This window comes from Ranitomeya imitator, chromosome 1, assembly GCF_032444005.1.
Source record: "Ranitomeya imitator isolate aRanImi1 chromosome 1, aRanImi1.pri, whole genome shotgun sequence".
NCBI classification, from domain to species: Eukaryota; Metazoa; Chordata; class Amphibia; order Anura; family Dendrobatidae; genus Ranitomeya; species Ranitomeya imitator.
The window spans coordinates 384,215,100-384,231,337 of NC_091282.1; the positions used below are offsets into that span (position 1 = coordinate 384,215,100).

Consider the following 16,238-nt stretch of genomic DNA (forward strand, 5'->3'; position numbering starts at 1 on the left):
TACTGCAGTGCGCAGGCGCCGGGCCTCTCTGACCTTTCCCGGCACCTGCGCACTGCAGTACTTTTCTCTGCCCTCAACAGGGCAAACAGGGCCGGAGCTGCAGCGTGCGTACAAGAAGAGGACGTCATCGTAAGAAGATGGGAGGCCCCAGACCGGACTGCGACGCCCATAGGATCCGACCACCTGCCCGCCCAGGTGAGTTTAATCTAACCTCTTTTTCTCATCTTTTAGGATACATCGGGGGCTTATCTACAGCATTACAGAATGCTGTAGATAAGCCCCTGATGCCGGTGAGCTTAGCTCACCTTTTATTTTGGGGGTGACAGGTTCCCTTTAAGTGGGCTCTCCTCGCTACAGATATACCAAATATTTGGACTCAATATGTGGTTTAGGCACAATGGGGCTCAGAAGAGAAGGGGGCATTTAGTTTTGGGAACTCAAAAAAAATAACTGGATTTTTTGAGGGGATGAGGAGCCATAGCGCTGTTCCAGAGCCTTTGTGCTACCAGTAACGTGGAAGCTCCTATATTCCCATTGACAGATGACAGACCTGAGTGCAAGATTTTTTGTGGATTGAATTGAAGCTTTTATTTAAAACATTTTACATAACATTTTGGATCACATTTATCCTGTGCTCTACGCTGAGCTCTTACCGTATATACTCGAGTATAAGCCGAGACCCCTAATTTTGCCACAAAAAACTGGGAAAACTTAATGACTCGAGTATAAGCCTAGGGTGGAAAATGCAACAGCTACCGGTAAATGTCAAAAATAAAAATAGATACCAATAAAAGTAAAATTGATTGAGACATCAGTAGGTTAAGTGTTTTTGAATATCCATATTGAGTCAAAAACCCCATATAATGCTCCATACAGTTCACGATGGGCCCCATATAATGCTCAATACAGTTCATGATGGGCCCCCGGGGGTGATAAACAAGGAGAGCGGCAAGCATGACATGTTTAGCACCCCCGGCCGTGAAGATGTTTTAACCGCACTTCAATAAAGGTACCTGTTCCGGACGATCGGTGAGTGCCGGCTCTTTTCTTCTTTATACCACATTTTCATAGGTCAGATGGCGTCCTCAGTGCCTCCATCTGCCTCATAGGGAATCTTCTGCCGGGGATTCCTTCTGAATTACTTATTTCAAAGATGTACACAGGAACCCCGGTGTAAGCGCTCAGCATAGAGCGCAGGATAAATTTGAGCTGTGCCTTACTGCGATCTTTGGGAGGCAGAATGAACAAATCCACAGCAGATGAAGAATTAGTTTTATTTATTTTTTATGCCGTTCCTCGTGCGGTATAAGTGATTAGACGTCTTTATTCTTCAGTCAGTGCGATTACAGCAATACCCGATTTATATTTTTTGTTATGTTTGGCTGCTACCACACACTAAAAGACAATTTTTCGTTTTGTTTTGTTCTTTTGCAAAAAAAACTAATTTTTGCATCTCCATATTTTGAGTGCTATAATATTTCTGCCTACAGAATCATGTGAAGGTTTTTTGCGGGATGAATTTACATTTTTATTGGTTACATTTTCGGATACATAATTTTTTGATCGCTTTCTATTCCGATTTTTGGGAGGCATAATGAACAAAAATCAGAAGTTCATGAATTGTTTTATGGCTGTTTTTTTATACCGTTCAATAACAAAAATTTATGGTAAAATTTATAAGACAAATTTATTCTTCGGATCAGTACGAGTGTAACGATACCACATTTATGTAATTTTTTAATGGTTTGGTGCTTGTACACAATAAAGTCTATTTTACAGAAAAAAATGTTTTTGCATCTCTGTATTCTGAAAGCTATAACTTTTTTATTTCTCTGCTGACGGAGCTGTATGATGGCTTGTTTTTGGCAGACAGGATGACTTTTTCAGCAATACCATTTTTATTTACATTCTACTTTTTGATTGTGTATTATGCTGATACCAAATATGTGTAATTTTTTGTTTATTTTTTGACATAAATATACATATTTATTGGTATATGTATTTTTTAATTTTGTGCTGTTTAGTAAAGTATTTTTAAAAAAAATGTTTTTTCTTTTTTTTTTCTTCTTTATGTAGTCCCATGACTTTAATATTTTTACTCTGATTGCTGGTATAATGCATTGCAATACATCATCATTGCAATGCATTTTTGCTGTCAGCGCAACACTGACAGAGGCTTCTTCGACTTTGCTGCTAACATTGTCTCCAGAAAATGACATGACAACATGGCAACGATCCCCAGAACCCCTTACCGACAATGATGTAAACTTACATCAAATGTCATGAAGCAGTTAAACAGTGCCAGATTTAACTGGGTTTTTCCCATAATGAATGCTTATCAACAATCCACTGTAAAGGTGATTAATGTATAATCGCTGAGAGGGCCCCGCTGTTGGAATCCCAACCGTTTCAACAGGAGTCGCAGTTGCACGAGTGCAGTGTGGAGGCGTTTCAATGGAGTGGTGGTTAAGCATGCGATGTGCTGAATTAATCACTGTCTCCTGGGCTGGTGGAGCAAACTAAACTTTATACCCAACTCTCTGGTCAATCAGAAGACTTTGAATCAAGCAGTAGGAGGCGTTTCTGACCTCTGCACTGTTCTATTAACTTCTTACTTTGGCTTGAAGGAGGAACAGGTGCATCTGACGCTTGTATTTTTGAGATTGGTAAAAGATCTCAATGTTGGCATTGACTTGGGACAGAATCCACTGCCCAAAGTTTCTTCCAGCTGGACAATAGTTTGTTGTGCGTGCAAGTTAAGGTCCAGCATGCCCAATCCATGTTCTGCTTGATATCAGCTGTCAGTAAGGATGTACAGGGCTGTGCAGAAGAACTATAATCATGCTATCAACTGTATATGTTTTTTTTTTAATTTGCCTAATCTTTTCATACTCCCCAAAAGAAAAAGTCCATCTAGGTGAGGTCTGGTGACCGTTGTGACCATTCAGTCAGGTCATGTCTACTTATCCACTCGTAATAGTAAAAAGCTATTTTGCATAGACCCTGTATTCCTACAGGTGCACCCACTGTATATTAGATTGTTCCTGGATCTAACTGCAGTTATTACAATCTATTGACACTTATCCAATCTGTGTAAATAACTGTAGAAATGACGTCTCTTAGAGATGTCATTGTTTCACGTACTTGTTCCATCTTGGGTTTTCGCAGATTGAATGAACGCATGTATCCATTATAGTTCATGGTCATTTACACATATCCTTTTTTTGTCAATTGATTGTCCTCAAAAATCCCCAAAACTAATGGAGGTGTCAGATTTTCAAACTAGATCAAAATTTTCTATTCAAGTTAGTGTGTGTATGAAAAAACAGACGTTACATTCGTGCTATCTACGTTGCATCCTTTTACTGTTTTTTTAATTGGCTAATGAGTAGGAGACGCCTGTGAACTTTTTATTTTTTTTTTGCATACAAGAAAATGTGGTCCAAAAAGTAGATAAAAATCAGATGAAAAACACTGATCAAAACCAATTCATTTCTCTTGTACGCAAAGAAAATAATATGGTAGGCCTTTAAAGGGAACCTGTCACCTCCAAAATCGAAGGTGAGCTAAGCCCACTGGCATCAGGGGCTTATCTACAGCATTCTGTAATGCTGTAGATAAGCCCCCGATGTATCCTGAAAGATGAGAAAAAGAGGTTAGATTATACTCAACCAGGGGCGGTCCGGTCCCATGGGTGCCGCGGTCCGGTCCGGGGCCTCCCATCTTCATAGGATGAGGTCCTCTTCTTGTATTCACGCTGTGACTCCTGCGTAGGCGTACTTTGTCTGCCCTGTTGAGAGCAAAGTACTGCAGTGCGCAGGCGCTGGGCCTCTCTGACCTTTCCCTGCGCATTGCAGTACTTTGCTCTGCCCTCAACAGGACAGACAAAGTATGCCTGCGCAGGAGCCGCAGAGTGAATGCAAGAAGAGGATGTTATCGTAAGAAGATAGGAGGCCCCAGACCGGACCGCGACGCCCATCAGACCGGACCGCCCCTGGATGAGTATAATCTAACCTCTTTTTCTCATCTTTCAGGATACATCGAGGGATTATCTACAGCATTACAGAATGCTGTAGATAAGCCCCTGATGCCGGTGGGTTTAACTCGCCTTTGATTTTGAGGGTGACAGGTTTCCTTTAAAAGAACATAATCTGAGATGCCACACACTCTTCACATTCTAAAATTAATAAAAAATGATTATGTACAGTTGAGATACTGTTTGCAGAACTAATATGATCGCTCTCTAAACTATGGCTCTCTAGGTAGAAAAAGAAGAGCGCTGCTGCATAGAATGTTGCTTCCATTCATGGATGAAGTAGTAATCGGGCAGTTTAACTTGGTATTTTCCTTCCCACCTGCAGACACCATTTGTGTAGATTGCAGTTCTGCCACCGGGTAGCCTTGATGTAAATATTTAGAACAGAATAAATCCAATGGTTTAAATATTTATTACCCACTGGGAACAACCAGCTTTATTAGCGTGGAAGAATTCCTCTTACCCATAAAGCGTTGCGTCAGCAGTCACATGAATCTCACAATGCCAGATGTGGACATGCTTTTCTTAAAAATTACAGTATTGCTATTGTACACATCCTCATATTGCTTCCTTCCTGACCAGAGGAGCATCTTGTGAGGGCGGGTAGTTGGCATCTCAAAGTATGACAAGAGTATGACAAGTCAACATTTTCTATAAACACAATAAAGCGTGTGTGAGGAGTGCGCATCCCACCACAGATCATGTTAGTAAGACATTCTCCGTAAATGCTTGATGTTATAGCCTTGTAGTGTGTGTATACACTTCTCAAGATTTAAATGGCAGCACCAAGTAGAAAAAGTCATGGACTTAGAGAAATCACAGGATGGATAGACAAGTTAGTGATTTGCATATGATAAAAAAAACTTCAGTGTATCTCGAAATGCAATAATTTCAATACATTCCGGAAAAAATGTCAACACATTTTCAATACATGCACTTACACACTGTGAATGTACTTGGGCACGAAAAACATCAAGCTGGCAGCTCCCTTTGTGATTGCTGACCAACGACTTCCCAGATGTACTCGAAGGGAGACAAATCTAGAGATGCTGCAGGCCAAGGTAGCACGTCTCTCCCACGCATGCCACTTACAGTAGTTTGAGCAACATGTGCCCTGACTTTGTCGTGAAGAAAAATTGCTCCTGGAACACTGGAGAAATAGCCGTACCACTGGTTCCATGACTGATCCATTCATTACTGCAAGTGAAATTAGACGTCACGTACTAAGTCTAAGATGTCTGACATCGTCTACACAGATTATCAGAAGGCATTTGCATGACATTGGCCTACAAGACTGACATCCAGCTACAGGAGATTCATTGACCTGGCTATTGATTTGCACGCCCAGGCTCACTCATGGTGGAAGAACATTCCTCACACAGCTGATACATGCTTCCCGATCAACAAGCAGCATGTATCAGATGCTGGCTGCATGATTTCAACCATGTATGTTTAACTCCAAAAATGCTGCTGCATTTCACTGAAGAATATACTTTGAGCAGCTGGGACCAAGCAAGGGGAGTGAGCAGGGAGAAGGCAGAGGGCACCTGACTGATCGACTAGTCACCCGTCTACTCTTACAGTATGTTTTTTCTGTGAAACGCTGCAGCATTTCAGAGTAAAAAATACCTGGCTAAAATCAGTCATCCAGCATTTGATGCATGCTACCCGTCAATCTGTTAACATATTGCAGCTGTTAAGTTCACATTAATACTCTTATGGTAACATACACACACTAAATGGACAAGATTTTGTGATCATTTAAAGTTAGAGCTGGGTCACCAAGTGCTAAGCTGCATAAAAGTCACCAACGCTCAGATTGTTCAATAACTGTAGAATTCCAAACCTTATCTGGCATTAACATCAGAAGAAAAATTGTGCGCTGAATGCATCATGACATGGGCTTCCATTACCATTCCATTAAAGCCTTACATCACAAAGCACAATGCCAAAGTGCAGAAGAAGTGGGGTAAAGCATGCTGCCAATGGACTTAAGAGCAGGGAAATTTTGTGTTGTGGAGAGGGGAATCACACTTCTTCCATTCTGCTGGACAAGTTTTGGTTTGGTGTGTGCCAGGAGAAAATTACCCTCCTGACTGTATTGTGCCAAATGTCAAATTTGGTGGAGGATGGATAAAGTTGTTTTAAGGTTATTTTTCACATAGACCTCTTAGTTCCATTGACTGTAGATCTTAACACTTGTGCATTTCCAGATAAATTTTACAATTGTATTCTTCCATATTTTTTGGAACATTTTGGGGAAGGCTCTTTTGTTTTCCAGCATGACTGTGTTGTGACCCATAAAGGCATGGATGAGTGAGTTTGGTGTGGAAGAACTTGACTGACCCACGCAGAGCCGGGAGCTCAAACCCAACGGAAACCTTTAAGATGCACTAGAAGGGTAAAATTTGAGTCAATCCCTCTAATCCAACATTATTGTCTGATTTCTGAAATGCTCTTCTAGATGAATTGGCACAAATTCCCACAAACGTGCTCCGATATCATGTAAAAAGCCCTCCTGGAAAGTGGGGAAGCCGCTATAGCTACAATGAGGGGAGCAACTCGTATTAATACCTATACTGTACCCAACTTATTAGATATTTTCAGAGTCCGACTCCACCACTCCGACCGAAGCCCTGAATATAGGAAAAGTTGAAATGTAGGCCAAATTGTATGTCAATTTTAAAGGATTGCCTGGGATTTTAAGCAACAGAGAACAGCGATAAAATTAAAAGCATAAAAGCAATATTTAGCCAAAGGTACGGCACAGATGGTGCCCCGTTTCCCATCAGTCTTTCTTTAGCTTTTGTTTTTGAAATGGGAGAATTAACTATGCGTAATACAAAAAAGTTTTTTTTTTTTTTGCATTATTTTTTGCTTATAAAATAGCCTAACTATAACAACACTATTTCCCTTTATTGACTGCATTTTATTGCAGTTTTCCATATGTAATGCTTTAAAAATGTTGCTGCCATTTCTGCATCATTAATATCCCCATAGAATAAGCTCCAGTATAACTTTAGGAGTACTTGGGTCATTGCTGTCCTGTGGTTCATTTACAGGTCCTTCAGCAGCTCCTAAATCACTGCAGAAAAAACAAGGACAAGGTTCTTCTTTTCTCCTTCTCTACAAAGGTGAGCACCATATGATGTCCGCCATGGTTGGTTGCCTGGGCCATAACTTCTGATTGATAAAGCAAATAATCTGCCTGCAACAGATGTCGGGCACATTGCGAAGTGGCAGTCAGTAGCAAAACTCCCAATGCCTTAGTAAAATCAATGACTTACATAGTAACATAGTAACATAGTTAGTAAGGCCGAAAAAAGACATTTGTCCCTCCAGTTCAGCCTATATTCCATCATAATAAATCCCCAGATCTACGTCCTTCTACAGAACCTAATTGTATGATACAATATTGTTCTGCTCCAGGAAGACATCCAGGCCTCTCTTGAACCCCTCGACTGAGTTCGCCATCACCACCTCCTCAGGCAAGCAATTCCAGATTCTCACTGCCCTAACAGTAAAGAATCCTCTTCTATGTTGGTGGAAAAACCTTCTCTCCTCCAGACGCAAAGAATGCCCCCTTGTGCCCGTCACCTTCCTTGGTATAAACAGATCCTCAGCGAGATATTTGTATTGTCCCCTTATATACTTATACATGGTTATTAGATCGCCCCTCAGTCGTCTTTTTTCTAGACTAAATAATCCTAATTTCGCTAATCTATCTGGGTATTGTAGTTCTCCCATCCCCTTTATTAATTTTGTTGCCCTCCTTTGTACTCTCTCTAGTTCTAGACTTGTATGACAATATATTTTTTGTGTACCGCATACTTTTTGTATTGACTGCTGTAAATTGGTATTACAGACTCGGCAAATAGAGGTTATATTTTATGTCAATTTACCTAGATGTCAAGATCTCTGCTTGTAGTAATTTAATAGAAAACTGCCATGTCCAGTAATCTCAATAATGGACCTAAAAATAATATTGTAAGCAGGAAAGGAAGCTGATGACCAATCAAATCTGAACAATTTTTTTTAATACAAGCAATAGACAATTAACACAAATGTATATAAAATGAAAAACAAATGCAGCGTATACTACATTACTCAGAAAAATAATTGTAACAATCTTTCCCAGGTGTACTCCAACAAAAAGGGAGTGCCTAAAAAATATTGGTGTAAGTGAAATATAAGTAATTATGTAAATAGGATGAGTAATGACATAGTCCTATATAAAAAAATATATTATACAGTACAGTTGACTACTAGGGATATCACTCGAGGATCTGGGTGCTCGGATATGCTCGGCACTCAACGAGCATTGGATGATGTTAGAGATTTGAAGATGGAATCCCAACCCCACGTGTGGCGCCTGTTACACAGCCAATAAACATGCAGGATTGCCTGCCAGTCCCTGTAATTCCGAAGACATCTTAGTAGTGGCATTACTGGGATTGGCTGGCCGCATTACCTCATCAGAGGTAATATGGTGCCCATATTCATACCCATCTTGAGTTCGCTAGGGTCTTCTCCACATAAGTATGTCTTGAATGGTTTGATCCAGAATTCCTACAAACAACTCTTCTTTCGCATTCTTGGTTTTAGTTCTAGAAAAGCTGTCATAATGATGTGTAAGTCTACAGATGTCCCTCTATTGGCTTAATCTAGTTAACTAATATATTCCCTCACACTAAGTACTTCATATGTCCATGACTAATTTGAGGGGGTCTGGTCACTCTGGCTTGTGTCTGAGGTTACAATCAGGGTGTATATCTTTCCATTTTGTTCTGGGGATGGTGCTGTTACGAAGGTTTTGTCCACGAGTGGACAAACCTGTAATTCTCAGTTCTTTTCTATGTGATTTCTGTAATAAACAGGATACATTGCACCACAGACATAGGTTGCATTCAGCAGACCCTATTGTTCACGTCTGTGACTGAGGTTCATGATTGATCCTTTAGTGGACATGTGAACATGGGCTCTCTGGCTTTCACGATGAATTCTACATTTTGGCGTTTAGTTACCCACTTCACAAGCAATAACCCAGATTGATTCTTCTCATTGGATTATATATATTTTTTCAGCTGCTTGATGTGTTGGAACGATACTGCATGGCATCAGGACTAGAATATCGGAGGCTTGATGGAGGCACAAAGGCCGAAGACAGAGTCAAAATAGTGAAGGCATTCAATAGCATGCAAGATGTGAATATTTGCTTAGTTTCCACTATGTGAGTACAACGTTTCTCTTTTACTATCACACAAATGTAAACTTGTCTGTAAATTATGTTTTAAAGAAGAACTCTCACCCTAACTATGTATTGCTTTTTATTTATTGCCTTGGTAAATGTATATGTAATTTCTAGTGTAAGTGCAGTAATATATTCTCACCGATCGTCTTCTTCCCCTGCATGACAAACGCTTATTGTTTTGAAACAGGAAAACACAGCCTAATAAGTGACACATCACTGTAATAAGGTTCTCCCCTACATCTTGGTTTCATGGTTTGTAAGGTTGAATGTAGAATTAAGTTCAACCTATAACCTAACATGTTGATCCAGAGGAAGGTAGAAAACTCATGGGGCAGACACTAATACCTCCATATTCAAAGTACTCACCCACAAAGCTCTCTACAGTGCGGCACCCCCTTACATCTCCTCCCTCATTTCTGTCTATCTGCCTAACCGACCGCTGTGCTTTGCAAAAGACTTTCAACTAACCTCTGCACTAATCTGTGCCTCCCACTCCCGACTCCAAGACTTCTCCCGTGCTGCACCAATCCTCTGGAATGCTCTACCCCAAGATATTAGGACCATCCACAATTTGCATAGATTTAGGCGCTCGCTCAAAACAGATTTATTCAGAGCAGCCTATCACGTTCCCTAATCAAAGTCATTTTATGTTTGTGTGTGTAGCCCATTCACTATCTCCATCTACCCCCCACTCCCTGAAGAAGGCTGGACCATCATTGTAAATACATCATTGTAAATACACACCTGTACTTTGTATCTCCCCACCTCATTGTAGATTGTAAGCTCTCAGGAGCAGGGTCGTCTTATTTCACTTTAATTATTGTATTGTTAATGTTGTTACTTATGACTGTTGTGTTTGAAACTGTAAAGCGCTGCGGAATATGTTGGCGCTATATAAATAAAAATTATTATTTATTATTATTATTAGGGAGAAAATTCCTTCCCGACTTCACATCATGGTTGCTTTCAGATTACATGGCAATACCTGCTGACAGATTCCCTTTAACTCTTGTTCATACTTTTTACCGTTACTTTTCTTTAGGGCGGGTGGACTTGGACTTAATTTTGTTGGGGCAAATGTGGTTGTAGTCTTTGACCCAACTTGGAATCCGGCCAATGACCTTCAAGCCATTGACAGGTAATTTTGTCATTCATTTTGTATACATTCTTGTCCCAAATAATTACAGTTTGGGGAATTTGTTTTCAGATTTCATGTGAACTGGCGACTGTTCTAGATTTATTATGGTTTTGTACCCTCACAGAGCTTATCGAATTGGACAGAGTCGGGATGTAAAAGTCTTAAGGCTAATATCACTGGGGACATTGGAAGAGATTATATATTTAAGACAGGTTTACAAACAGGTAAGTTGCCATCAGACTCACATCATATATACCGTACGCCATGAAATATTTTCATTTGAGCCTTCTTCATCAATTCTGTCAGGTTAGTGCTATACTTGCTATCAAAATGAAAGAATCCACTGCGTAACCATGGGATCATATTTGACACATGTCACAATATACACAGCCCAATACCATAGTTCAGTTTCAGCTGGAAACCATGACATAGACGTGAACAAAGTCTCATAATGATACGTTACAGGATCTAGTCAGACTATGACGTATATTTCCATCATATGTCCCTGTCTTTGATGCAGGCTCACTAGCTGAACCTCATCTTTCCCGACACATGACAACCTGCGCATTTTATAACGTGCTGACGGGGGTGTGTGTCATTCCACGCTCGCAGACTTGTTTCCCTATACTTTCCATCAGGACCTACATGGCTGCTTAACACTACTTCTGCCTGCACACTTGGTGAATGGTTCTCCTACTTGTTTACGGCTTCTATGCTCAGATATACATTTTTTTACCGATATGGGTTTGCATCCTTGCATTTATTACAGGCGTGTCTGCATTTCTGTGCATTTTTTCTTTGCATTTTTTCGGCATTGTATTGCATTCACTATAGGTTCTTTTTAATTAGTGCAGTTGATTATTTGTTCTTTGGGCTGGCAGCACACCATCTATGGAGGTATTTAATATTACTATTTTGTTCTGGGTCCAATAACTATTATGCATTGTTATTTCTTATAATTTTGCCTCATTCTGACTGTCTTGATGGTTCACTTGATATGACTATTTTGGGATAAGACCACTATTTATGGTCAGGATTTAGAATTCAAAATTAGCAATTGGCTTTTTAAATGGTTTTAAATTGTTTGTAGTTTTTTGATCTGTGTTTTTCGTCCATGTGTATTTTTGATTACCGTACTCATTAATTAGTTGAAGAAGGTGATCCCGTTTTGTGCACAGCCCTTTTTCTTTGGTTTGCTCATTCCACGCTCTCATTGGCGCAACCGAGTGAATATAATAAAAGTTATTTTACTTATCTTTCTGGTCGGATCTGGGGCTTATCTACAGCATTATAGAATGCTGTAGATAAGCCCTGAAAGGCGGTGGCCGCATCTTATATCGGCCAAAACAGCTGACAGATTCACTTTAAAAATAGAGCAATTAAACATTTTTTTTTAAATGCACATATTTGGTATCGCTGCGTTCAGAAATGTCCAATCCATCAAATATTAAATAAATGAATCCAATCGGTAAACAGTGTAACGAGAAAAATATCGAAACGCCAGAATTATGATTTTTGGCCGCCTCAACATTTCAATAAAATCATATCAACACCAAAATGGGATCAATAAAAACGTCAGCTCAGGGCACAAAAATAAGCCATCAGACTGCCCCAGATCCTGAAAAATAAAAACACTACTGGTCTCGGAAAATTACGACAGAATCAAAAATATTTTCCATTCAAATTTCAGGTTTTTTTTTCACCACTTAAATAAAAAAATAATGGTATCTGCATACTCGTACTGCCCTGAATCATGTTGCCAGGTCAGTTCTACCATATAGTCAACATGGTAAATGAAAAAACAAACATAAAAGAATTGCACTTTTTTGTTGCAATTTCTTAGAATTTTTGTCCCTGTTTTCCAGTACACTGTATGGTACAGTTGATGGTGTTATTCAAAAGTCCCGCAAGAAAACAATCCCTCATATGGCTATATTGAGGGAAATATAAAAAGTTATGTCTCATGGAAGGAGGGGGGGATGAACTAAATAGATAATTGCCCGGGGTTTGGGCATCCTGCATGGTTATTACCTAGTAGCACCCCTTTTACAAGTATCACAGCTTGTAAAGGCTTTTTGTAGCCAGCTAAGAGTATTTCAATTCTTGTTTGAAGGATTTTCAGCCATTCTTCCTTGGAAAATTCTTCCACTTCTGTTAGATTCATGGGTTGTCTTGCATGCACTGCTTTTTTAGGTCTAGCCACAGATTTCCAATGATGTTCACATCAGGGGACTGTGAGGGCCATTGTAAAACCTTTACCTTGTGTAAAACCTTTACCTTGCACCTTTTGAGGTAGTCTGTTGTGGATTTTGACTTGTGTTTAGGGTCATTATCCATTTGTAGAATCTATCCTTTTTTTAACTTCAGCTTTTTTACAGATGTTATGTTTGCATCAAGAATTTGTTGAAATTTCATTGAATCCATTCTTCCCTCTACCCATGAGATGTTCCCCATGCCATTGGCTGCAACACAACCCCAAAGCATGATTGATCCAGCCCCCATGCTTAATGGTTGGTGAGATATTCTTTTACTGAAATTCTGTTCCTTTTTTCTCCACACATACCTTTGATCATTGTGGTCAAAGAGTTCTATTTTAACCTCACTGGTCCACAGGACTTGTTTCCAAAATGCATCAGACTTGTTTAGATGTTGTTTTGCATACTTTTGATGATGAATTTTATGGTGAGGACGCAGGAGAGGTTTTCTTCTGATGACTCTTCCATTAAAGGGACTCTGTCACCTGAATTTGGAGGGAACAATTTTCAGCCATAGGGACGGGGTTTTCGGGTGTTAGATTCACCCTTTCCTTACCCGCTGGCTGCATGCTGGCTGCAATATTGGATTGAAGTTAATTCTCTGTCCTCCATAGTACACGCCTGCGCAAGGTCAAAAGTGAAGTGTTTAGATTTGACACCGGATCTTTATCAGAGCTTTGATAAAGATGTGGTTTCAGATCGAAATGCGTTGCTTTAACCCCCCTCTTTTTGTCCACATTGTTGGAGGAGTTCTTTCCACTATTGAAAATTTTAATGTGGATCGATAAAGATTGAAGAATTTTAGGAGCTGGAACGTTCATCCTTTTTGTACCTCACGTCCGGTCAAGACGAAGTTCCGTGAACCCGTGTGGTTGTCGGTGAGCTGTCTGTGGCTTGTAGACACTTTTTCTCTAGTTGAGGGTACTGATTTGCCTCTCAAGTAGTGATGAGCAAACATGCTCTTCACTATTCGTTATTCGATCGAGCTCGATCGCGCATCAGTGTGTGCTCGTTACTCAGCGAGTATTTTTTTAATTTTCGAGCAGGAGCTCGAGTCCCCGTCCCACATGTTTGCCTTGTTTTAGACAGCCAATAATCATGGGGATTGTCTGACAGGCACTGTAATGCCATCTTGGTTGTGACATTACTGTGATTGGCTGGCTGCATAACGTCATCAGGTCTATATGAAATCCGTGATGCTATTCTTGTCACACTGTATCCCGGAAACAGGCAGAGCAGGCAGAGGTGCTGCTGAAAGAGGGACAGAATTGTAGCTTCGTAGTCAGAGTTTCAACCACATTTATATTTATTTCATCTACAACAGAAGCCCTTCTTAGGGCTAATTAAGTATTAATACTGCTGTTAGCAGCACTGAGCTAGAGATTGTGCTGAAATGATCGTGTAGGACAGGATAGGGTCAATTACACATCCTTTATGCTGCAGCCTGCAACTCATGCCAAAACCTCTTCTCAGGGCTGATAATGTTCTTTTTGCTTTTAATGCTACAAATTATTCTGAGCAGGGAAATATTATACACCATTTTTACTGACAGTTGTGTGTCAAAGCATACAACCAGACTTGGTTGGATCTCAGTAGCATCGCTATATTGCTCCTGCAGTGTAAACAGTCCATCTGAGGTGGGCTAATTTTCCTGCGATAGTAATACTGCACATTTTTTTCAGCAGTGAAACGTTATATGGCATTTATAGAGCTCCAGTTGTGCATAAAAAAATTGGTTAAAAATGGCATAGCTATATTGATACTGCAGTCAAAGAAGCCCATCTGAAGTTTCGCAAATTTTCCTGCAATATTAGTACTGCAAATTTTTTTCAGCAGTGAAATTTTATAGAGAAGGAATATAAACCAGCTCACCCTTAATATATAAGCTGAGTTTCGGGAGCACAGACCCGCTGTGTCCAGGCGTGTAGAATCCAAAAGAAAATAATGTCCAGCTTCACCGAATCCGTGAAAAAAAGTTTTCTTTATTCACAAACTTAACCCCTTAATCCCATATGACGTACTATCCTGTCGAGGTGACCTGGGACTTAATTCCCAGTGACGAAATAGTACGTCATATGCAATCGGCTGCGCTCACGGGGGGAGCGCGGCCTGGTGTCGGCTGACTATCGCACCTGACATCCGCCACTATATGCCAGGAGCGGTCACGGACCGCTCCTCGCACGTTAACCCCTGGAACACTGCGATCAAACATGATCACAGCATTCCGGGGGCATAGGGAAGCATCACGCAGGGAAGGGGCTCCCTGCGGGTTTCCCTGAGACCCTCGATACAAGGAGATGTGCTCACCTTGTACCGAGAGTCTCCGCCCTGCAGGCCCCGGATCCAAAATTGCTGTGGGGGGTCTTCCCGGTCCTGCAGCGAGGTGGCTTGCAAGCGCCTGCTCAGAGCAGGTGCCGGCAAGCCTCCCTACAGTGCCTGTCAGAATGCTGATCTGACACAGTGCGCTGCAAAGGGTCAGATCAGCGATCTGTCACTATATGGTGATGTCCCCCTCTGGGACAATGTGATAATGTAAAAAAAAAAAATATTTAGATGTGTAAAAAAAAAAAAAATCCTAAAAAATGAAACAAAAATATTGTTTCCCATAAATACATTTCTTTATCTAAATAAAAAAAAACAGTAAAAGTGCACATATTTAGTATCGCCGCGTCCGTAACGACCCGACCTATAAAACTGTCCCACTAGTTAACCCCTTCAGTGAACACGGTAAAAGAACAAAAACAAAATGAGGCAAAAAACGCTTTATTATCATACCGCCGAACAAAAAGTGAAATAACACGCGATCAAAAAGACGGTTAAAATAACCATGGTACCGCTGAAAACGTCATCTTGTCCTGCAAAAAATGAGCCTCCATACAGCATCGTCAGCGAAAAAATAAAAAATTAATAGTCCCCAGAATAAAGCGATGCAAAAAACGCCAAAACATAAAAAAATGATATGAATGAGGTATCGCTGTAAACGTACTGACCCGATGAATAAAACTGCTTTATCAATTTTGCCAAACATGGAACGGTATGAACGCCCCCCACAAAAGAAATTCATGAATAGCTGGTTTTTGGTCATTCTGCCTCACAAATATCAGAATAAAAAGCGAACAAAAAACGTCTCGTGCCCGAAAATGTTACCAATAAAAACGTCAACTCGTCCCGCAAAAAACAAGACCTCACATGACTCTATGGACCAAAATATGGAAAAATTATAGCTCTCAAAATGTGGAGACGCAAAAACTATTTTTTGCAATAAAAAGCGTCTTTTAGTGTGTGACAGCTGCCAATCATAAAAATCCGCTAAATAACCCGCTATAAAGTAAACCAAACCCTCCTTCATGACCCCCTTAGTTAGGGAAAAGTAAAAAATTAAAAATATATATTTATTTCCATTTTCCCTTTAGGGTAAAGGTTAGGGCTATGGTTAGAGTTGAAGCTAAGGATGGGGCTAGGGTTAGGGTTGAGGCTAGAGTTAGGGTTGGGGCTAAAGTTAGGGTTAGGGTTGGGGCTAAAGTTAAGGTTGGGGCTAAAGTTAGGGTTAGGGCTACA

At 40.4% G+C, this 16,238-nt stretch overlaps 1 protein-coding gene across 1 annotated transcript in view; it reads left to right on the forward strand.

The window, feature by feature from the left end:
- The window catches only part of ERCC6L2 (ERCC excision repair 6 like 2), a 271,617-nt gene that overhangs the window by 113,978 nt on the left and 141,401 nt on the right, over positions 1-16,238 (forward strand). The window contains exons 10-13 of the mRNA XM_069762035.1: positions 7,099-7,170; positions 9,121-9,266; positions 10,330-10,425; positions 10,550-10,649. Of these exons, the coding sequence (XP_069618136.1) occupies positions 7,099-7,170; positions 9,121-9,266; positions 10,330-10,425; positions 10,550-10,649 (414 nt within the window). The remainder of the gene's footprint in view (positions 1-7,098; positions 7,171-9,120; positions 9,267-10,329; positions 10,426-10,549; positions 10,650-16,238) is intronic.